The 23,223-nt window shown below is 48.9% G+C and overlaps 1 protein-coding gene across 2 annotated transcripts; it reads right to left on the bottom strand.

The window, feature by feature from the left end:
* Positions 1-1,999: 1,999 nt before the first annotated feature.
* Positions 2,000-17,936, bottom strand: PIGO (phosphatidylinositol glycan anchor biosynthesis class O). 2 transcript variants are annotated; one of them, XM_060199244.1, is made up of 11 exons: positions 17,461-17,936; positions 15,354-15,894; positions 12,814-12,957; positions 12,545-12,668; positions 11,825-11,984; positions 11,354-11,533; positions 7,833-9,357; positions 6,761-6,967; positions 6,345-6,559; positions 2,502-2,572; positions 2,000-2,382 (listed from the first exon to the last, which is right to left on the bottom strand). In XM_060199244.1, exons 2-11 carry the CDS (start codon positions 15,862-15,864, stop codon positions 2,253-2,255), a joined length of 3,267 nt encoding a protein of 1,088 aa, XP_060055227.1. In that variant the 5' UTR covers positions 15,865-15,894; positions 17,461-17,936; the 3' UTR covers positions 2,000-2,252. The 2 variants fall into 2 exon arrangements, with proteins under 2 accessions (XP_060055227.1, XP_007522892.2); XM_007522830.3 differs by lacking the exon at positions 17,461-17,936 and having other exon boundaries at positions 15,354-16,300.
* Positions 17,937-23,223: the final 5,287 nt, after the last annotated feature.

The raw sequence follows: 23,223 nt of genomic DNA, 5'->3' as shown, positions 1-23,223 counted from the left end.
GTCATAAGAAACAAAGTGAGGTTGGTACACGTTGCAGCATGGATGAACCCTGAAGATGTTAGGCAGCACAAAGGAAGTCAATCCAAGAAAAGTTATTATATGCTTCCATTTATACGAAATGTCCAGAACAGCAAAATCCAGTGACTGACGGAAAGCAGACTGTGGCTATCAGAGAGCTTAGGTGGGAGTGTTAGGGAAAGGGTTTCTTTTTGGAGTGATGGAAATGCTGCAAAATTAAATGATGGTGATGGTGACACAGCACTGTGAATGTGCTGTGGGCCAGAGAATGGTACAGCTTACAAAGGTTAATTCTGTCATGTGAATTTTACCTCAATTTTCAAAAATAATGAGTACTCACACATGCTACCATATGAATGAACCTTGAAAATATTATGAAGAAGCCAGTTACAAAAGCTCACATACTGTATGACCCTATTTCTATAAAATGCCTCGACTAGCCAGATATACAGCACTCTTCCCTTCTCTTTTATCCATAGGGAATATGTCCCAAGACATCCAGCAGATGCCTAACATTACAGGGAGTACCGATAGAACCCTTTAACATACATAACTATAACATAATTTAATGTATAAATTAGGAAGCAGGGGAGACAGCATAATGGTTATGCAAACAGTCTCTCATGCCTGAGGCTCCAAAGTCCCAAATTCAATCCCTCGCACCACCATAAGCCAGAGCTGAGCAGTGCTCTGGTAAAAAATTTTTTTTAAAAATTATAAGTTAGGCACAGTAAGAAATCAGTAATAAATAATAACAGAACAATTACAACAGTGGTGTAAGAGTATTGTGAATATACCTCCCAGAATTTACCTAGTATTTGTTGGTCTCAAAGAGAAAGCACAGCTTAGGAGAAGTTGGCACAGTCAGAAGTTGGTGGGCAGTTGCCTAGTGCCAGGAGTGGAGGTGGACAGCGACAGCTAGAGTATCAGGTCTCCTCCTGTCGTTTTCTTGAGCATTCTCAAACCTTAAACCCACTCTTGGCTCTTTTATAGGGCCCATTTCTCACTCCTTTGATGGACAATTTCATGAGAGCTTCATGCCAGCACTTTGTTGTAATTATAGCAGCAATGAGGCAGATGGAGAAGACAGAAGTCATGCACAAAACACACTAAGATTCATACATTTTTGGTTTCAAGTCAGGACTAATCAGTGGGACAAGATGGGATTTTTTTTTTTTTTTTTGCCTCCAGGGTTATTGCTGGGGCTCAGTGCCTGCACCATGAATCCACTGCTCCTGGAGGCCATTTTTCCCCCTTTTGTTGCCATTGTTGTTGTAGCCTTGTTGTGGTTATTACTGTTATTGTTGATGTCGTTCATTGTTGGATAGGACAGAGAAGGGGAAGACAGAGGGGGAAAGACAGACACCTGTAGATCTGCTTCACCACTTGTGAAGTGACTCCCCTCCAGGTGGGGAGCCAGGGGCTCGAACTGGGATCCTTACGCCGGTCCTTGCACTTTGCGCCACATGCACTTAACCCGCTGTGCTACTGGCTGACCCCGGTGGGATGCTTTTTACCACGAGCAAGTAGGTCTGATAAAAGGTAGCATGGGCTGGGAAACTCGGGAGGTTTCCACAGAAGTGAAAGGACACAGCAGAACAGACCGCACTGTTTGGGGCTACAGACAAAGTCGGTGTGCTGACCACCATCCCTGGGCTGGTCTTTTCAGCCATCTCTCTATTATCAGTTAATTCTGAAACCAAAACCAAAGCATAAAGATTTAGAAATACATAGTGCTTGGTAAAGGGAAATGGTAGGTGGGCTAACAGAGAAAGATAATGCACAAGAAAGGAAAAAATGGTAGGTTGGAGAATAGAAGTTGGGAAGAGGGAGGGGAGGGGAGGGGAATTCAGACAACTCCAACTTCCTCCCCCCGGGTTCTCAGGTACAGGTCCCACCTGTGTCTGTTAGCAGGGAAGACTGACCTTCTCCCTAGACCCTAAAGGACAGTGAGGGACTCCCTCCACATCTCAGACACATCTACTTACATCATTAGTTTATTCCACTTTGGTGCCTCTCTCCTCTACCCCCTCAAACCACCCAAACAAGACTCAGGGGTCAGGACTTCCTCTGATTCTGACGTAAAATAGTGAAGTCCCAGAGGCCAGTAGTTCTTGGCTGCAGGGCTGTAAGAGGTATGGCTGAGTCTCTCTTGCAGATGATCCAGCACCCGTATAGGTCAGGCTTATTCTCCAGCTCTCCCCGGGGCCAAGAACCAAGACCTGCAGTGCGGGCTACCTCTGCTGGGAAAGAACTAGCCGCTTGAACCACGAGCTCACAGCACCATCGACTCGCATCACCAAAGCTATGCCCAGAAGAAGTCCCACGCTGCTCACAATGAAGCCCACAGCCTCAAAAATGAACCTGTGAAAAGAGGTAGGGAATCTCAGTGGGTGCTGAGCAGCCAGAGTCTCTTCCCTCAGAGACAAACCCTGTGCATGCTGCCTCCCCACCACCTCCACTTCTCAAGCAAATCCACTTACTTGGGGGCAAACACCTTCCAAACCATGAGATGCCTTCGGAGGATGGAGGCTGCCAGGGCACAGGCCAGAATCTAAAGGATGAAATGGGAGTCATTACTAAGAAGGAAAAGAAGTAGTCGAAAGACAGTTCTTGTAAGCCTCTGTGAAGAATGGGAATAGAGGGGTCGGGCAGTAGTGCAACGGGTTAAGTGCACATGGCACAAAGTGCAAGGACTGGCATAAGGATCCCGGTTTGAGCCCCCTGCAGGGGGGTCACTTTGCAGGCAGTGAAGCAGGTCTGCAGGTGTCTATCTTTCTCTCCCCCTCTCTGTCTTCTCCTCCTCTCTCCATTTCTCTCTGTCCTATCCAACAACAACGACATCAATAACAACAATAATAACCACAACAATAAACAAAGACAACAAAAAAGGGGGAAAAAAATAGCCTCTAGGAGCAGTGGATTTGTGGTGCAGGCACCGAGCCCTGGAGGCAAAAAAAAAAAAAGAATGGAAGAGAAAGAAAGTTGTGTGTGTCCGTGGAAAACACCCAGTGCTAGGAGTTAGAAGTCCTCATTCCTTTTTTTTTTTTTTTTTTACCAGAGTACTGCTCAGCTCTAGATTATGGTAGTGCAGGGGGATTGAACCTGGGACTCTGGAACCTCAACCATGAGTTTCTTTGCATAACCATTATGCTATCTACCCCCACATGCCCTCAATCTTATCCTTGTCCCACCATGGACTCAATGTTTGACCTTGGCCAAGCATGTCCCATCTGTCTGTGCTCTGCCTCCCAGGGTAATGGAAGAAGTCAGTCACGTTTTCTTTTTTCCCTCCAGGGTTATTGCTGGGGCTCAGTGCCTGCAGTATGAATCCACTGCTCCTGAAGGTTATTTTTTCCTTTTTTTGTTGTCCTTGTTGTTTATCATTGTTGTTGTCATTATTGTTGTTGTTACTGTTGCTGTCGTTGTTTAATAGGACAGAGAGAAATGGAGAGAGGAGGGGAAGACAGATGGAGAGAGAAAGACAGACACCTGCTGACCTGCTTCACTACCTGTGAAGCGACCCCCCCTGCAGGTGGGGAGGAGGGGGCTCAAACCAGGATCCCTAAGCCAGTCCTTGTGCTTTGAGCCATGTGCACTTAACCCGCTGCGCTACCACCTGGCCCCCGAAAGTCACATTTTCTACCTCTAAAGAGAGAGAAGAATCCATCGCCACAGCTTGAGAAAGAACTTGGGCTATTATCTCAGTCTGTTCACCAATAAGAGTAACACACTTATCAATCAACAATCAACTCACCAATAAGAGTAACACCCTGATGACACTTATGTCATCAGGGTCTGGAACCAGTCTGTAGAGAATAAATAGTCGAGGCAGGGTGGTGGCACACCTGGTTGAGCACATGTGTTGCAACGCACGAGGATGTGGGTTCAAGACTCCAGGTGGGGTCCTGCAGGGGAAAGCTTCACAAGTGGTGAAGCAGTGCTGCAGGTGTCTCTCTGCCCCTCTCCCTGTCTTCCCTTCCTCCCAATTTCTAGCTATCTATCCAGTAAATAAAGATTAAAAAAGAGAGAGGGAGGGCGGGAAAGAAAGACAGAGAAAGAATAAATAGTAAGAGACTAAGGTTAAGGAGAGTCACCTTCAAGTCTATGTAGAGTTACAGGCCACTAGTCTGGGCAACTAACCACTTATCTCTACCTCAGTCAAGGCTCTCTCTCAGAGTTTTGGCTAAGTATAAAAGATAGCCCCGGCGGACTGGCTGCTAGTGGCAGCGGGTTAAGCGCACATGACACCAAGTGCAAGGACCTGTGTAAGGATCCCTGTCCGAGCCCGCAGCTTCCCACCTGCAGGGGGGCTGCTTCTCAGGCAGTGAAGCAGGTCTGCAGGTGTCTGTCTTTCTCTCCTCCTTTCTCTGTCTTCCCCTCCTCTCTCCATTTCTCTCTGTCCTATCCAACAACAAAGCAATAACAAGAAGAAGAAGAAGAAGGGCAACAAAATGGGGAAAATGGCCTCCAGGAGCAGTGGATTCGTAGTGCAGGCACCGAGCCCCAGCAATAACCCTGGAGGCAAAAAAAGAAAAGATATCCCTGGGCAGATGACCTCATGACCTCACCAATGTGTCCTGGAGCCCCACCTCTCTAGAGCCCTGCCCGACTAGGGAAAGACAGAAACAGGCTGAGAGTATGGGTCGACCTGCCGACACCCATGTCCAGCAGAGAAGCAACTACAGAAGCCGGACCTCCCACCTTCTGCACCTCATAAAGCTATTTGGTCCATACTCCCAGAGGGATAAAGAGTAGGGAAGCTTCCAATGGAGGGTATGGGACATGGAACTCTGGTGGTGGGAACTGTATCCCTCTTATCCTATCGTCGTATCAATCATTATGAAATCAGTCAATCAATAAAGGATGTGATGTGCACATGTATGAAAAGCCTACTCTGAGGCCCCACACCTATGGACATCTAATCTTTGACAAAGGGGCTCAGACTATTACATGAGGAAAGCAGAGTCTCTTCAACAAATGGTGTTGGAAACAATGGGTTGAAACATGCAGAAGAATGAAACTGAACCACTGTATTTCACCAAATACAAAAGTAAATTCCAAGTGGATCAAGGACTTGGATGTTAGACCACAAACTATCAAATACTTCGAGGAAAATATTGGCAGAACTCTTTTCTGCATAAATTTTAAAGACATCTTCAATGAAACGAATCCAATTACAAGGAAGACTAAGGCAAGTATAAACCTATGGGACTACATCAAATTAAAAAGCTTCTTCACAGCAAAAGAAACCACTACCCAAACCAAGAGACCCCTCACAGAATGGGAGAAGATCTTTACATGTCATACATCAGATAAGAGTTTAATAACCAACATATATAAAGAGCTTGCCAGACTCAACAACAAGACAACAAATAACCCCATCCAAAAATGGGGGGAGGACTTGGACAGAATATTCACCACAGAAGAGATCCAAAAGGCCGAGAAACACATGAAAAAATGCTCCAAGTCTCTGATTGTCAGAGAAATGCAAATCAAGACAACAATGAGATATCACTTCATTCCTGTGAGAATGTCATACATCAGAAAAGGTAACAGCTGCAAATGCTGGAGAGGGTGTGAGGTCAAAGGAACCCTCCTGCACTGCTGGTGGGAATGTCAATTGGTCCAACCTCTGTGGAGAACAGTCTGGAGAACTCTCAGAAGGCTAGAAATGGACCTACCCTATGACCCTGCAATTCCTCTCCTGGGGATATATCCTAAGGAACCCAACACATCCATCCAAAAAGATCTGTGTACACATATGTTCTTGGCAGCACAATTTGTAATAGCCAAAACCTGGAAGCAACCCAGGTGTCCAACAACAGATGAGTGGCTGAGCAAGTTGTGGTCTATATACACAGTGGAATACTACTCAGCGGTAAAAAATGGTGACTTCACCGTTTTTAGCCGATCTTGGATGGACCTTGAAAAAATCATGTTGAGTGAAATAAGTCAGAAACAGAAGGATGAATATGGGATGATCTCACTCTTAGGCAGAAGTTGAAAAACAAGATCAGAAAAGAAAACACAAGTAGAACCTGAAATGGAATTGGCATATTGCCCCCAAGTAAAAGACTCTGGGGTGGGTGGGTGGGGAGAAAAAAAAAAAAAAAACCAAAAGGCCACTGTAGTAAAAACACACTTCCTGCTCAATTACTAATTGTTAAAAAGCTGTGGGGAGACCCGGATCACACAGTGTATGGATCACACAGTGTATGGCAACAGAAATGTGATACTGTACATGAGATAAAGTCAGCAGCATGTAAGAAACCTGAAAAAAAAAAAAAAAAGAAAAAAAAAAAAAGAAAAGCCTGCTCACCCACCTGGATACCCAGGACAAAGAGGTACTTGAGGCCCAGCTGAAGCAGCGCCGCGTTGAAGTGGTGAGGTGCATCCCGCAGCCGCATCTCCATCAGCGGCTCTTCCTCCTCCTGGGGCTTAACTCTGGAGTCGGCTTCAGTCCCTGCTGGCTGTCGCCTCTTCCTGGACCCTTGACTTTCACACAGGAAAGGCCAGAGCAGAAGCAATGGGCAACCTACTGCCTCAGGAGAGGGTGGGGTTTGAATCGGTGGAGGACCCAGGGACCAGGCCACCCTGGTTGGTCTCCAAGCATCCTGGTGGACTCAGGCTCCTATAAGCATAGGGTGAGGGGTGCCAATCCCCTCCCCCCCCACTCAAATCTAGAGGTTTCCTTTCCTTGTACAAAGCCAAAGGAAACAAGATAAAAATGAGGAGTTACCTGCAAAGAGGAGATGGGAGGCAAAGGTGTTGGCTCCCACCAGCAGAGCAGGCAACCAGGTGCAGGAGCCATGGCCCTCTGGGAACCCCACAAAGGCCGCGTGCCAATGGATGGCTGGAAAGACAGGCTGGTGGCCCGTGGAGTAGAAGGTCTGTGAGGCCATGAGGGCCCAAGCAGAGACAGCTTGCCATGGCACAGTGAAAGGACCTGTGGGGAAGAGACAAGTCTCATTACAGACCCATTCAGTTCCCTCCTCCGTCAACTACTGCCTCTTGATGATGTACACACACGTTCCAACAACCCAACCTCCTTATAGTCAGCACCATCATTTGTTGGATAGAAACAGTCAGAAATCAAGAGGGAAGGGATGATAGAGAGGGAGGGAGACACCTGCAACGCTGCTTCACCACTTGCAAAGCTTTCCCCCTGCAGGTGGGGACCGGGGGCTCGAACCTGGGTCCTTAACAGGTGCGCTCAACCAGGTGCGCCAACACCCAACCCCAGCACTCTCCTATGCCCACACCCCCTTCGGCACAAGACCTTGTTAATCTACTGGACATCAAGACAGCTGACACAGCTCAGCACTACACCGTATACTCAGACAGGCAGTCATGAGGAACTGCAGCATTTCACTAGGACATTGGCTTCCTTCTTCCATGAGGTCAGAGACCCTGAGAGCCAATGGGGACGACCAGCCAGCTCGGCCACAGCAGGTGAGAGAGGACATCGGGAACATCCTCTCAACCATGTGAGGCATGAGACCGTGACTGAAGATGAAGAACCAGAGGAACAACAACTAACAAGAGGGGCTCAAATCGCTGTTGTCTCTGATAAGTCAGGGTTGAGGGGCCGGGTGGTGGCACACACACTACAGTGAGCAAGGACCCGGGTTCAAGCCCCAGGTCCCCACCTGCAGGGTGAAATCTTCATGAGAGGGAAGCAGGGTTGCAGGTGTTTCTGTCTCTCTCTCCCTCTCTCTCTCCCTCTCCCCTCTCAATTTCTCTGTCTCTATCTAAAAAAAAGAAAAGAAAACTCAGTTTAGAGATAAGTCAGGGTTGAGTTATATATTTACCAGGGGTGGTGACAGACATCCCAGCAGCAAGCAGATGCAGGAGGAGGAAGCTTTGCAGAAACAGAAGCAGGAACACAAGGCTGACACGCTCTGCGTGCAGTAGCAGGAGTGGGAAGGCCAAGATGGTGAGCGCCGTGACCACAGCTACAGAGTACACGCTCCCCAACTGGTAGGCAGCCACGGTCATGGGGCACTGAGATCTGCTTCTCTCTAAACGGCCCCGGAACTCCTCTTGCATGTGTCGGTAGATTTGAGGAACCACATAATCCAGATCAGCCTGAGAAGTGGGGGGGCCTGAGAAGGGAGTGAGGACAGTCCTGGTCCTTGGAGTACCCGCCACGGCCTTCACCAGTACCGCCACAGGTCTCCAGAGCAGCAGCACGAGCCCTGAAGCGGCCAACCCAGCTACAGCCCTAGGCAGCATGACTGACGCCCCGGCAACCAGGGCCCGGAGGCGTGGGGGGGCTTCGTCTGCCCCCGATGCCAGTGCCCAGTAGGCAGCAGTCCCCAGCACCATGAGTGGCAGCCCCCAGCGCACAAAGAGCACAGAGGGTTCGGGGCTCTTAAGGTTACCGTAGCGGTGAAGCCACAGACGCACGGCAGCTAACAGGACCACTAGTGACCCCACACAAGCTCCATACCACAAGTTCTTGGCTCGACCACCCACCATCGATGCCAGGGGACTCAGCCAGGGAGAGGAGCTGCAGGCAGGTGTCTCCTCAGGACAGCGATGAAAAAGCCCAGCAAGTCTTATACATAAAAGTAACCCAACTCCAAGGCCCAGGGCGTGTGAACTGTTGTGCCGAGGGGGGCCTGCTGGGGCCGCGGAGCCAAGGCGAGGCATTGCGAGTAGCTTGGGAGGCAGCAGTTTGCCCTCCCAGTGAAGCTGGGCAACCAGGAGCAGGATGAGTGAGCCCAAAAGGAAAGGTGTGGCCCTGGCCTCGGCTACCACAAAACTATCAGAGAAGAAAGCAGCAAAGCGAATGAGCAGGAGTGACAGGACGGGCCCAGGTCTGGGAAGCAAGGCTGCCAGAGGCGTCCTGGACCTCCAGCCTGCCCAGGCTTTCCACAGGAAAGGCAGAAGTGAGCCCACAGCCACCAAGGCCCCAAGGACCACTAGATCCAGCGTCAGCCCAGTGGCTGCCAGGAGTCCAGCGCACACAATAGCCCCAGCCAGACCCCAGGCCATGGGCAGTAGCAAAGTGTAAAAGTAGGAGCCCTGGGATGTTGCCCACTGGGATGCCAGCAGGCAGAGAAAGCAGGCAGTGGCCAAGAGAGCAGCGCCCCCTGCCATGCGGACCAGAGAGAAACGAGCCCAAGACTCGATGCACATGGCCCGGACTCCCTGCAGGAACTGCCGCAGCTCAGCGATCACAGTCTGCAGGGCGGCCGCGTCGCCCTGGGGGCTCTGCAGAAGCCGCTGGTAGTCGCCAGAGGCCTTGGAGAAGATGTTCTGCAGTTGGTGGAGCTCCTTAACGTGGAGGTCTTGAGCAGCGGCTGAGTAGGTGTGAAGAAATCGGGACACCTGCAGAAGTGGTCAAGAAACCCAGAGGAACAGGTTAGAAACATAAGTAGGGACACAGACAAAGATGAGTATTGCCGCAGGGGACCTGGGAGCCTGGACCCAGACTCTGTCCAGGAGAGGCGGAGAAGGGCTGAATGAGGAAAGGAAGAAATGCTCTGAAAGGAGGAGTTAAGACAACAAAGGCTGGGAGTCAGGCAGCAGCACCGCAGGTTAAGCGCAGGTGGTGCAAAGCAGCACAAAGACTGGCATAAGGATCCCGGTTCAAGCCCCCCGGCTCCTCACCTGCAGGGGGGTCAGTTCACAGGCGGTGAAGCAGGTCTGCAGGTATCTGTCTTTCTCTCCCCCTCTCTGTCTTCCCCTCCTCTCTCTATTTCTCTCTGTCCTATCCAACAACAGTGACATCAATAATAACTACAACAATAAAATAAGGGCAACAAAAAGGAATAAATAAATAATATTAAAAAAAGAAAGAAAGAAAGAAAGAAAGAAAGAAAGAAAGAAAGAAAGAAAGATCCTCAGCACCACCATCAGCCAGAGGTGAGCAGAGCTCCAGTGGAAAAAAAAAAAAAAGAAGGGGCTGGGTGGTGGTGCACCTGGTTGAGTGCACATGTTACAGTGCACTCAAGGATGCAGGTTCAAGCCCCAGTCCCCACCTGCAGGGGGAAAGCTTCTCAAGTCGTGAACAAGGCTGCAGGTGTCTCTCTGTCTCCCCCTCTATCACCCCCTTCCCTCTTAATTCTGGCTGTCTCTATTCAATAAATAAAGATAACCAAAAAAAAAAATAAAATAAAAAAAAACAACAGCAAAGGGTGCTGGGAAGTGGAATTCCTGCTAGAGGGGATTTCACCACGTCATGAGGTCCTGGGTCTGAGCTCCCAGTAGTACAACATGGAGACACCATGAATGGGAGGGATGGTGGTGTGGTCTGTCTTTTCTTCCTACCCCCATCCCCATTTTCCTCCCTCTTCCTCTCGATCTCTTTCTGTCTCTATCTTAAACTAGAAAGGAAAATGAATCTGCTGCGATAGCACAGCGGGTTAATCACACGTGGCGCAAAGCACAAGGACCGGCGTAAGGGTCCCATTACGAGCCCCGGCTCCACCTGCAGGGGAGTCACTTCATTGGCGGTGAAGCAGGTCTGCAGGTGTCTGTCTTTCTCTCCCCCTCTCTGTCTTCCCCTCCTCTCTCCATTTCTCTCTGTCCTATCCAACAATGAATGACATCAACAATAACCACAACAAGGCTGCAACAAGGGCAACAAAAAACAAAAGGGGAAAAAATGGCCTCCAGGAGCAGTGGATTCATGGTGCAGGCACTGAGCCCCAGCAATAACCCTGGAGGAAAAAAAAAAAAAAAAGAAAAAAGAATCCATCCACCACCAGGAATAGTGAAATGGCACATGCAAGAGAAGTATGCCCTAAAAAAAAAAAAAAAGAAAGAAAGAAAGAAAAAGAAGTGTGCCCTACTCTGGTCATTAAAAAAAAAAGTGGAGGGTAGATAGCATAATGGTTATGCAAAGAAATTCTCATGCCTGAGGCTCCAAAGTCCCAGGTTCAATCCCCCACACCACCATGAGCCAGAGCTAAGTGGTGCTCTGGTTAAAAAAAAAAAAAAAAAAAAAGAGCAAAAGGGGACAGTGGTGGTTGCATACCTAGTAAAACAGACATATTACAACATGTAAGGACCCAAGTTTAAGCCCCACTTCCCACCTGCAAGGAGAAAGCTTCATGAGTGGTGACACAGGGCTGCGACTGTCTCTTTCTCTCTCTCTTTCCTCTCAATATCTCTGTCTCCAATAAAGTGTGTGTGTGTGTGTGTGTGTGTGTGTGTGTGTGTGTGGTGAGAAATGGACTGAATAAACAAAGGGGAAACAGAGAAAGGGAGGTAGTAGAGAGGGCATTAGGAAAAAAAAATAGAAAGAAAAAAGACTAAATAAAGAACAATGAAGTCATTCTTCTCCCAGGCCCCAAGCTGACTAGCTCAGCACATCACCTACCTGCTGGGCATTGAGATGCAGAGCGGAGGCCTGTGCCAGAGCAGAGGAGCGAGGCTGGGAGTCCTTGACCTCGGAGAACAGCTCAGCTATCACCTCCCCGATGTTTCCGAATGGGATGGGCAGGCCCAGCAGAAGTGCCAGCGTAGGCACAAGGTTGATTTGAGGAATCACCTCTGGTTCCTAGAGGACAAGGACAGGAGCCAAGGGTTCATCACAATGTGAGGTCTTAGGGAGGAAATGAGTGGGGAATGAGGGTGGGGGTAGATAGCATAATGGCTCCAAAGTTGCAGATTCAATCCCCCCCCCCCCCCACACACACACACACCACCATAAGACAGAGCTGAGCAGTGCTCTGGTAAAAAAGAGAGACAGGAATGCCCAGGATTGTCAACTGGTGGGACCACCATGGAGGGATCCAGAAGGGTGCTGTGGTGGTGATTACTTGGGAGACCATATAAAGCCAGGCCTTACCTGTGGTGGGGTGCCAGGGAAGAGGGCTGTGGGACTGTACAGGAAAAGTGCAGCCGAGATCTCCAGCTCACTGTCCCCTCCGTGGTCGCCATTCATTGTCATCCCGTGGTCCCCAATCACCACCAGCAGGGTGTCATTCTCCAGTCGTTTCACAATTTCCCTGAGGGATGAAAAAAAAAAGTGTCCAAAGGTAGAGATAGATAATGATTTTCCTCAGGGGCCCATTCAGCCTAGCTAGAAATTCCATTAATAGTGCTTACACCTTTGGTAAAGAGACACTTCTTTGATTATGGTCTTATAGTCGAAAGCCACAAGATGAATTCTTTTAGATGAGACACCCACCTTCAAAAAAAAAAAAAAAAAGGGAGGGACAGGGTCCTGGTCAGTGGCATACCTGGTAAAGTGTGCACACATTACTGTGCACAGGCAAGCACTCAGATTCAAGCCGCCAGTCCCCACCTGCAGGAGGGGAAGCTTCATGAGAGGTGAAGCGGTCTGCAGGTGTTTCTTTTCCTCCTCTCTCTACCACTCCCTTCCCTCTCAATTTCTCTGGTTCTACCCAAAATAATTAAATAATTAAATTTAAAAAAAAAAGAAAAGAAATGAAGGAGGCATATTTGGTCAAGAAAGAAAAAGGATAAAGACCTTTTTCTCTTGATCCCATATATCCTGAGGTCCTCAGACACAAACCCACTCCCCTAGCCAATATCCCACACTCACTGGATCACCTGGTCCATTTGGCTAAGTTTCTTGGCCATTTCAGGGTGGTGAGGGCCATGTTTGTGGCCGCAGTGATCCACACCCAGGAAGTGAGCAATCAGCACGTCCCATTCACCACTGTCCACTGTGGAGGGGAGAACACTGAGCACAGGGGACTCAGGCCCGTCCTCAAGCCCAGCCAGGCTCCTATGTTCTGGGACACAAGCCCAGGCCATTGCACTGACTGCAGACTTAGGATCTGTGGATGGGGGCATCCCTCCCCTGCTCACTGGTTGGGTAGAGGTGTTCCAGAATGCCATTGTCCACTGTGTGCAGGTCTCTGACGTTGAAGGACGGGAAGAAGGAAGCCTGGGAGAAAGCTCCAGGAAAAAGATCTTTCCAGGTATCATCTCCCATGAAGACCACACGTCTTCCTGCAGGGACATGAAAGTGGGTCACAGCCTGAGCGCTATCAGGACCGGGGACAGCGAGGAAGCCCTCTGAGGACCCACCAGAAAACCCAGTCAAGGAATAGCGATTCTACCCGATCAACTGTGTTCTTCACAGCGCGTGATTTTCCTCCAGGAAGCTTTCCCAAATAATCATAGGCCACCCAAATCTCTCATCCCTTGGTCTACAAAAAGCTCTGCTTGGGAGTCAGGCGGTAGCGCAGTGGGTTAAGCGCACCTGGTGCCAAGCTCAAGGACCGGCGTAAGGTTCCCGGTTCGAGCCCCCGGCTCCCCACCTGCAGGGGAGTCGCTTCACAGGCGGTGAAGCAGGTCTGCAGGTGTCTGTCTTTCTCTCCCCCTCTCTGTCTTCCCCTCCTCTCTCCATTTCTCTCTGTCCTAGCCAATGAAGACATCAATAATAACAACAATAATAACTACAACAATAAAATAAGGGCAACAAAAGGGAAAGTAAGGGTGGGGCTAGAGCATAATGGTTATACAGACTTTCATGCCTGAGGCTCTCAAGTCCCAGGTTCAATCCCCCATACCGCCATAAGCCAGACCTGAGCAGTGCTCTGGTTAAAAAAAAAAACAACTCTGCTTATTCTCAGTCCCTGTCTCTGCTGCTCTGTTTTCTTCCTGGACATATCTTGCTTTGTCTTTCCTTTTTTAAAAAAAAAAAATTTAATTTAATTATTGGATAGAGACAGAGAGAAATTAAGGGGTGGGGATAGAGCAGGGAAAAGAGAAAAACACTTGCAGACCTGCTTCACCACTCATGAAGCATTCCCCCAGCAGGTGGAGACCAGAGGCTTGAACCTAGGTCCTTGCGCACTGTGATGTAAGCACGTAACCAAGTGTGCCACGGCTTGGCCCCCTATCCTGCTTTTTCCATATCCTGCTTTTTCCAAGTCCGTGGATGGAAGGAGCCTGAATCCCTTTGCTCTCTCCTCAACACCAGAGAGCATATCAGATTTGCATCTCCTTTCCATTGCCTCCTACAGTTAATTAATACTCCGTGCAAACTGCGAATTTCAGAAGAACAAAGCCCATATCAATACTCCCTACATGCAGGGTCCTGGCTTCTGTCTCATCAGCACTCTCCAACACAATCAAATATGCAGCTAGGCACCCAAAGTTCTGGCTCACTAACACCTAAAGACATTTGTCAAAGCTCAAGAGGTAGCACAGGGGATAAAGAGTTGGACTCTCGGGTCCATGGTTGAGTGCACGTTACAATGCACAGGGACCTAGGTCTGAGCCCCCGTTCCATACCTGCAGTGGTGAAGCAGGGTTGGAGGTGTCTCTGTCGCTCTCCCTCTCTCCCTCTCTCTTTAAATGATCTTTTATTATTGGATACAGACAGCCAGAAATCAAGTGAGAAGGAGACGACAGAGAGGGAGGGAAACAGAGAGACACCTACACCACCACTTCACCGCTTGAGAAGCTTCCCACTGTAAGTGGAGACTGAGGACTTGAACCCGGGTCCTTGAGCACTGCAACATGCACTCAACCAGGTGCGCCACCACCTGGCCCCTTGTTGCTCTCCCTCTCTCTTTTTTCCCACTCATTTTTTTATATTTACTTACTCCCTTTTGTTGCCCTTTTTTTTTTATTGTTGTAGTTATTGTTGTTATTGATGTCACTGTTGTTGGATAGGACAGAGAGAAATGGAGAGAGGAGGGGAAGACAGAGGAAGAGAGAAAGACAGACACCTGCAGACCTGCTTCACCGCCTGTGAAGCGACCCCCCTACAGGTGGGGAGCCAGGGGTTCGAACAGGGATCCTTATGCTGGTCCTTGAGCTTTGCGCCAAGTGTGCTTAACCGGCGGCGCTACAGCCCGACTCCCTCATTTTTTTTTATAGTTCCAAATATCCACATCTGCCTTCAGGGTTATCACTGGGGCTCGGTGCCTGCACTACAAGTCCACTGCTCCTGAAGGCCATTTTTTCCATTTTTGTTGCCCTTGTTTATCGTTGTTATTATTATGGTTGTCGGTGTTGTATAGGACAGAGAGAAATTGACTCCCTGGCAGGTGGGGAGCCAGGGGCTTGAACCAGGATCCTTGCGCTTTGCGCCATGTTCGCTTAAGTCTGCGCTACCGCCGGGCCCTGTCTTTCTTCCTCTCCACCACACTTTTCCCTCTCAATTTCTGGCTTTCTGTATCCAATAAAGTTTTGTGTTTTTTTTTTTTTTAAGTTTTAAAAATAAATAAAAACAAGAGTTGGACTCTCAGAGCATAAGGTCCTGAATCCAATTCCTGGCTTCACATGTACCAAAATGACGCTCTAGTGCTCCCTCCTCTCCCTCTTATCAATAAATCTTTTAAAAGATGAAATCTGCCAAGCTACTCCTGACTTCCAAAGAAGCCCAAACTAACCTTCCTTGGCAAGCTGCTTGATGAGATTATCTTCCACTATAGCATAGCTGGCGAAATTATTACCGGCGTCGACAAAGGTAGGCAGTGAGCCAGTGGTGAGGGCTTTCAGGCGCTGCATTGTGGTGGTAGGGGGATCGGCCTTCGACTGGTAGAGCCTGGCATGGTGAGGCTGAGTCTCCAGGAGCTTCTGCAAGGTGCCCAGTCTGCCCAGGAAGGGCAGGGAGACAGGAGGGTCCCCAGGTACTTGTGTGTGCTGGGGCCGAGCAAAGTCAAACCGCAAAGCGTCTATCAGCACTAACACGAGCCTGGAGAACCTGGAAGCCATCCAGCAGGCTCTGGGTCCCCCTTGGCTTCCCCACGGCAGGGTCCCCGGGCCCGGCAGCTCTTGGCAGCTGCTATGGTTGGTGAGTTCCACACGGGTGAGCAGAAAGCCGCTGGTGAAGAGAGCAATGCCCATGTAGAAGAGGAAGCTGACCCAGATCAGGAAGAGCAGCACCGAGATCTTCTGCATCCTGGTGGTGGTGAGGGACAGGATTCATCACTGCAGAGCAGACAACCAGTGGCTTTATGTTTTTTGCAAAGCCTTACACAGGCATAATTTCACCACTCCCTGGTCAGCCTTTTTTCATTCATTTTTTTTTTTTTTACTTCACAGAGAGACAAAGACACCACAGCACTGGAGTTTCCCTCGGTACCCTGGTACTGTTAAGCGGTACCAGAGTTCAGACCCAGGCTGCAACACAGCGAGGCACTGTGTCCTACTACAAGCACTTCCTCTTGGGAGCCTTCCTCCAGTTAAGGAGTCCCGTGCCCAATCCAATGCAATATTCCTGTCCAACAGTTTATGCCAGTGTTTCTGTAGGTGAAGCCTGCAGACTGTGAGCATTAGCTTGGAGTAGCAGTTTAAAATGCCTATTTCCAGGGTCAGGGGAGATAGATCAAGGTACTAGAACACAAAGTTTACATGCAGGGTCAATGCCCAGTGCCAAGAGAAGCCAGAGCTGAGTACTCCATTAGTCTCTCTCATATTGGACACTGATACAAAGAGAGAAATAGCCCCCCCCACCCAAGAATACTGCACAGCTCTGGTTAAGGGTGGTGCTGGGGTAGAGGCTGAGCTCTTGGTGCCCTCAGGCACCAGCATCTATTATTATTATTAGCAGAGCACTGCTCGACTTTGGTTTATGGTGTTGTAGGGGACTGAACCTCGGATTTGGGTGCCTGAAGGCATGAAAGTCTTGTGCATCACCACTAATGCTCTCTCCTCAGCCCAGGAACTTAATGTTCTTAAATCGCTCATCTCCAAGGGGCCGGGAGATAATGAACCCGGTAGAGCACACGTTACCAGCTATGGGGGCCCAGGCTGAGAGTCCGCAGAGAGGAGTGCTGCCCTGGTCTCGCCCCTTTCTACTAATTCTGACCCTGTATCCGGAAAAGGGGGTGGGGGCGGAGTATTGAGACAGGGAAGAGAGTCCTCTAGGATGGTGGAGCTGGACATGCACCGTGTCCTCAGTCAGGCCCAGGGGCGAAAATACTGACTTCCAGGCTCCACACCACAGCTACAGAGTCAAGATCACTGGGGTGGGTGGAGGGGGTAAGGGTGCACAGTGATCTGCACATGTAATCCTGGAAAGCCTAAGGCTGGGAACCACTATCCACCACACAAAATTTATTTTGCTGTCCTGTGTCAGCTTGTTCCTCCTCTGCATTTTTCCTCGCCATTTTTTTTTTTTTTTTTTTTTTTTTTACCAACTCTGGTTTACGCTGGGACCGAGGATTGAACCTGGGATCTCCAAACCTCAAACCTCAAAGTCTGTTACTCAGAGACGGTGCCACCCTCACCCCGCCCGGGGAGTGCGCCGCCTGGCGGCGACAGAGGGGACGAAGGGGGCGGAGCCGCGCCGGCTTCCGGGCGGCCGGAGACCCGCTGCGCTACACGGGCGCCTGGGCTTCGCTGGGAGCCGGCGTCGGGAGGGCGGTGCCTCCTCCGGCGGCTCCCCGGCCTCTGCTGGCACCCTTCCCACCCGGTCTCGGGCGTCCTAGGCTGCGCGCTGGAGAGGAGGGGCCTTTAATTCAGGGAAAGGGGCCCCCGGAGCCCCTAGCTCACCTTGAACGGCGCCCGGAAGTGCAGCGGCGGTGCGGACTGCAGGGCACCACTAACGCGCCCGGGCGGGACAGAGCGGCCTTGCGGGGCTCCGGCGCCACCTGCCGGCGCCGCCGAGGAGCGCAGGCCTATAGTGAGAGGCGGGAGAGTTCCTGAGAGGCAGGGAACATCTGTCCCCTTTTTTTTTCTTTTTTCTTTTCTTTTCTTTTTTCTTTTCCTTTCCTTTCCTTCCTTCTTTATTCCCTTCTTTATCTCTCTCGCTCTCTTCCTTTTTAATTACTATTATCTTTACTTATTAGATAGAAACAGCCAGAAATTGAGAGAGAAGGGGGTGATAAGGAAAGACAGCGAGACACCTGCAGCCCTGCTTCATCACTTGTGAAGCTTTCCCCCTGCGGGTGGGGACCAGGGGCTTGAACCTGGGTCCTTGCGCACTGTGATGTAAGTACTTAACCGGGTGTGTCACCACCTGGCCCCTCTTTCTTTTTTTAATAGTCTTTGGTAAAATTATCTTTGTTTATTCATTTGAGAGAGGGAGAGAGAACTGACACCTGCCTGCATCCCTGCTTCACCACTAGAAAAGATTCCCCCCTGCAGGTGGGGACCAGGGGCTTGAACCCGGGTCCTTGCACATTGGAACATGTGCGCTCAATCAGGTGCGAGCACCACCAGCTGACTCCGATGTCTGTTCTTGGTTAATGACTAAGCAAGTGCAATATCCCGAGAGGCTCTGATGCCCCAGGTTCGATCCTAACCCCGCTGTCAGCCAGAGAGGAGCAGTCCTCTGGTCCACAAAACACACTCATGACACTGTTGCATCTGTAAAGTTCGAGTAAGTAATATGATGGCTGCTTTTGTACTTAGCTGCCTCCTTCAGCTAATAGCTTTTATTCTGTCCTGGGCCCTAAGTCTCTTATTGAATCTTACAACTCAATATTAAAAAGACAATCCATTTAAAATATGAAGGCAGTAGGATGGCTCACGGGTAGAGTGCACCCGTTACGTGTTAAGACCCGAGTTCACCCCCAACACTGCATCTGTGAACATGTTGCTCTGGCTTCTCAGTTTACTCCTGATATAAGTTTTTAAAAAATGTAGAAAGGGCAGTCTGGCTGTAGCGCAGCAGGTTAAGCGCAGGTGGCGCAAAGCTCAAGCATCCAACTTAAGGATCCTGGTTCGAGGCCTGCGGCTCCCCACCTGCAAGGGGGTCGCTTCACAAGCGGTGAAGCAGGTCTGCAGGTGTCTGTCTTTCTTTCCCCCTCTCTGTCTTCCCCTCCTCTCTCCATTTCTCTCTGTCCTGTCCAACAATGACATCAATAACAACAACAATAACTACAGCAACAATTAAAAAAAAAAACAAGGGCAACAAAAGTGAAAAAAAAATGTAGAAAGGGGGAAGATCCTAAAAGACTTTTTTTGCTTGTTAAGATTTTATTGTATGGAGTTGGGTGGTGGCACACCTAGTTGAGTGCACATTACAGTAAGCAAGGACCTGGTTCAAGCCCCCAGCCCCCACTTGCAGGGGGGAAACTTCATAACTGGTGAAGCAGGGCTGTAGATGTCTCTCTCCCTCTAGCTCCCTCTTCCTCTCAATTTCTGAATGTCTCTAGCAAATAAATAAGGATAATAAAAAATTCAAAAAAAGATTTTCTTATTTTTCCTTGTTCTTATTTTATTTATCCATTTATAGGCTAGAGACAGAGAGAAACTGAAATGGAAGGAGATAGGGAGAAACAGAGGAACCGGCAGCTCTGCTTCACCACTTGTGAAACTTCGCTAATCCAGGAGGGGCAAGGGCTTGAACCTGGGCCCTTGTGCATTGTCAACATGTGCGTTCATCAAGTGTACCGCCTCCCAGCCCCTAGACCTTTCCTTTCTTCCTTCCTTCCTTTCTTTCTTCCTTCCTTTCCTTTATTTGATAGGACGGAAAGAAACTGAGGCACCTGCAGCACTGACCCACCACTTGTGAAGCTGTCCCTGTGTCCCTGGGGACCCGGGGCTTGAACCCAGGTCCGTGAGCACTGTGATGTGTGTGTTTTTGGTCTGTTGTGCAACTGCCTGGTGCCCTCCCCCATACTTTTCTCATAAAAATAATAGACATGATTTGGCCAGGAGGTAGGGCCTTTGGATTCTCAAATGTGAGGTCCTGACTTTGATCCCTGACATCTACTTTGGTTCTCTTCCCTCACCCCATAAAAACATCAAAAATTGTAACTACAGGATCAGGTGGTGGTGCACCTGGTAGAGTGCAGACATTACCATGTACAAGGACCTGGGTTCAAGCCCCCAGTCCCCACCTGCAGGGAGAAAGCGGTGTAGCACAAGTGGTAAAGCAAGTCTACAGGTGTCTCTCGGTCTCTCTCCCTCTGTCTCCCTCTTCCCTGTAAACCTCTCTCTGTCCCATCAAACAAAATAAATAAAGTTTAAAAAAAAATTATAAAAAAGATTCAGGTTCAAGATTCCAACTCCCACCTGGGGGCAGAAACTTCAGGAGCAGCGAAGCAATGCTGCAAGTATCTGTCTTTCTCCCTATCTCTCCGTTCCCTCTCAATTCATCTCTATTTCTACCATATATATATATATAGAGAGAGAGAGAGAATGAAAAAAAAAAAAGAAGTCCACTGGGAGTAACGAATTCTTTGTGCAGCCACAGAGGACCAGCAACAACCCTCATGGTACTAGAAATTGAACTTAAGCTCTCTTCTTAATGGACTTAACATCTCATTTGGAACAGGCAAATCATTAATAAAATGTACAATATTTCATGGTGGGGTAGATGCTGCCTGAGGCTTTGAGGTCCAAGGTTAAAACCTCCAGACTAACATAAGCCAAAGCTTACTGAGCAGTGCTCTGGTAAAAAAAAAGTCTAAATTCTTTTTATTTATTATTATTTTTGCCTCCAGATTTATTGCTGGGACTCACTGCCTTCACTATGAATCCGCTGCTCCTGGTGGCCGTTTTTCATTTTCATTGGGTAGGACAAAGAAATTGAGGGAAGGGACATCTACAGACCTGCTTCACTGCTGGTGAAGCGACCCCCTGCAGGTGGGGAGCCGGGGGCTCAAACCCGGGTCCTTCCACAAGTCCTTTGTAGTGTGTGCTTAATCCGGTGCACCACCGTCTGACCCCCAAAAGTCTCATTTCTTGGAGTGACCTCCCAGTCTGTACATGTACTACCCACTGCCCTGCCGCCCGGCCATCAGCTGTCACTTCTTTGCTTCCCACCCACTGTCGCTCTTTAGTTCTTCCACTTACCAGCTGTGGCTACCTCAGGGCCTCCTCTTCCGCACTTGTAATCCCTTCAGTTTACTCCAGATGCCCCAAATGGCCTTCAGCTCCTCATATCTGAGCCTCCCTGGAACTCTCCAATAATAAAAAGAAAAATCCTACTCCTTGATTTCCCAAGTCCCTTCCTTTTTTTGGCCACTGGGGACTGTGACTATACTAAAAATCTGCTGCTCCCATTGCCTGTTTTCCCTTTCTTTCTCTAATAAGACAGAGAGAAATTGAGAGGGAGATTGAGGAGAGAGGCATAGACCCCTGCAGCACTGTCTTACAGCATGTGGAGCTTCCCCCCTACAGGTGCTTGGCGGGTTTGAACCCAGGTCCTCCTGCATGGTAATGTCTGCACTAAAACAAATGTACCACCTCATTTGTTTTGTTTTTTACCAGAACACTGCTCAACTCTGGCATATAGTGGTGTGGAGGATTGAACCTGGGACTCTGGAGCCTCAGGCATGAGAGTCTTTGCATAGCTCTGGTTAGTTGACAGTGGAGGAAGGAATGGGTTGAACCTGGGAGCTTGAAGCCTCTGGCAAGAAAATCCTATTTTTTGTCCTCAGCCCAGTTCTTTATTTTACTCTGTTGTACAGCTCACCAGCATCTGAAATACTATACATCTATCCTGGTGTATGTTGATGCAGGGAATTGAACCTGGGACTTTAGAGCCTCGGGCAGCAGTCTCTTTGCATAACCATTATGCTATCTACACCCCACACACACCCCATATCTATTTTAGAGACAGAAAAGGCAGAGTGAAAGAAAGCACAGCACTGAAGCTTCCTTTGGTGCAGTAGGCATGGGCTTGAACCTGGGTCATGCGCATGCCAAAGCAGCACAGAGTAAAGAGCCAAGCAGCGGTGCACCTGGTTAAGCACACACGCTACACTGTGCAAGGACCAGGGTTCAAGCCCTAGGCCCCTACCTGCAGGGGAGTTTCACAAGTGGTGAAGCAAGGCTGTAGGTACCTATCTCCCTCTCCTCTCTCAATTTCTCTGTCTCTATCCAATAATAATAATAAATAAATACACAATGCGATTACCTTAACTTTAAAAATATTCATGGGGGAGTCGGGCAGAAGTGCAGAGGGTTAAGCAGAGGTGGCGCAAAGTACAAGGATCCCAGTTCCAGCCCCCCGGTTCCCCACCTGCAGGGGAGTCGCTTCACAGGCGGTGATGCAGGTCTGCAGGTGTCTATTTTTCTCTCCCCCTTTCTGTCTTCCTCTCCCCTCTCCATTTCTCTGTCCTATCCAACAATGACCACATCAATAATGATAACTACAATAAAAGAAGGGCAACAAAAGGAAATACTTTTAAAAAAAGTATTCATAGGAAGAGAAAAAAGTCCTACACAGATCCCTCTCTAGCATAAGCATCAAATCTAGTTCTTCAAAAACCTCTTTGAATGTTTCGACATTTTTATTTATTTTCCCTTTTGTTGCTTTTTTTTTTTTTTTTACTGTTATTGATGTCGTCATTAGGACAGAAATGGAGACAGAAGGGGAAGACAGAGAGGGGGAGAGAAAGTTAAGACACCTGCAGACCTGCTTCACCACCTGTGAAATGACTCCCCTGCAGGTGGGGAGCTGGGGGTTCGAACTGGGATCTTTATGTTGGTACTTGCACTTTGTGCCATATGTGTTTTAACTGCTGCGCTACCAGCCGACTCCCATATTTCAACTTTTTTTAAGGCTATGGGTCATTGCATATTTCAGTTCCAAACCTGACCCTGCTGTCTGCAGTTTTTGTTTATTCCTTTTTGTTGCCCTTGTTAATGTTGTTGTTGGACAGGATAGAGAGATGGAGAGAGGAGGGGAAGACAGAAAGGGGGAGAGAAAGACAGACACCCGCAGACCTGCTTCACCACTTGTGAAGACTCCCCTGCAGATAGGGAGCTGGGGGCTCAAAACGGGATCCTTACGCAGGTCCTTGCACTTAACCCGCTACACTACCACCCAACTCCCTCAGCTGTTTTTTTTTTTTTCCAGTCTGAACTCAATAGCAGAGTTGGTAAACTCCTGCCCACCTTCACCCCACCTATCCCAGCACTTAGTGCCTTTGTCTCCCTTCCCTAGCCCTGCATTCTATGAAAGCACAGACCAATTGGTCTCACTTGCTTTTGTAACTGTACCTACGTCTGAACTTGGTACATGGTAGACACTATTCAATGTTTCTGAATACATAAGTGCCCTTAGTCCTTGAAGTGAACTGGTCCCTATTCAACCATGCCAGGGTAGTCTTCTCTCCCACAAGAATGTCCCCCCAAATACCTACCTCAAATGCAGCCTCCCATTTACTCTCTCTAGCAGCCAGTTCAGTAGATAAGTGGCTTAGTCCTAACATCCTATGCTACAGCTTCTCCTGAAGACAGAAAGGGTCATTTCAGTCTAACTTGTGAGCTTCATTCTTGCTCAATGTGAGACCTAACATGATTTGGGAACACTGGTGATTTTCCCAACTTCATTCCCTAGTCAAAGAGGACAGCCTC

The sequence above is a fragment of the Erinaceus europaeus genome, chromosome 10 (assembly GCF_950295315.1).
Source record: "Erinaceus europaeus chromosome 10, mEriEur2.1, whole genome shotgun sequence".
NCBI classification, from domain to species: domain Eukaryota; kingdom Metazoa; phylum Chordata; class Mammalia; order Eulipotyphla; family Erinaceidae; genus Erinaceus; species Erinaceus europaeus.
Note: the sequence above shows the minus strand (reverse complement) of the source record. Positions and strands in the feature narration are given on the sequence as shown.

What these genes read in the sequence shown, in the direction of transcription:
- PIGO (XM_060199244.1), bottom strand. Translation starts at nt 15,864, where the DNA reads ATGCAGAAGATCTCGGTGCTGCTCTTCCTGATCTGGGTCAGCTTCCTC. An exon ending in TGCATCTCAATGCCCAGCAG is followed by an intron (nt 9,358 to 11,353) that starts GTAGGTGATGTG and finishes CCACTTCTGCAG; the next exon opens with GTGTCCCGATTTCTTCACAC. An exon ending in TGGAAGGTGTTTGCCCCCAA is followed by an intron (nt 2,383 to 2,501) that starts GTAAGTGGATTT and finishes CTCTTTTCACAG; the next exon opens with GTTCATTTTTGAGGCTGTGG.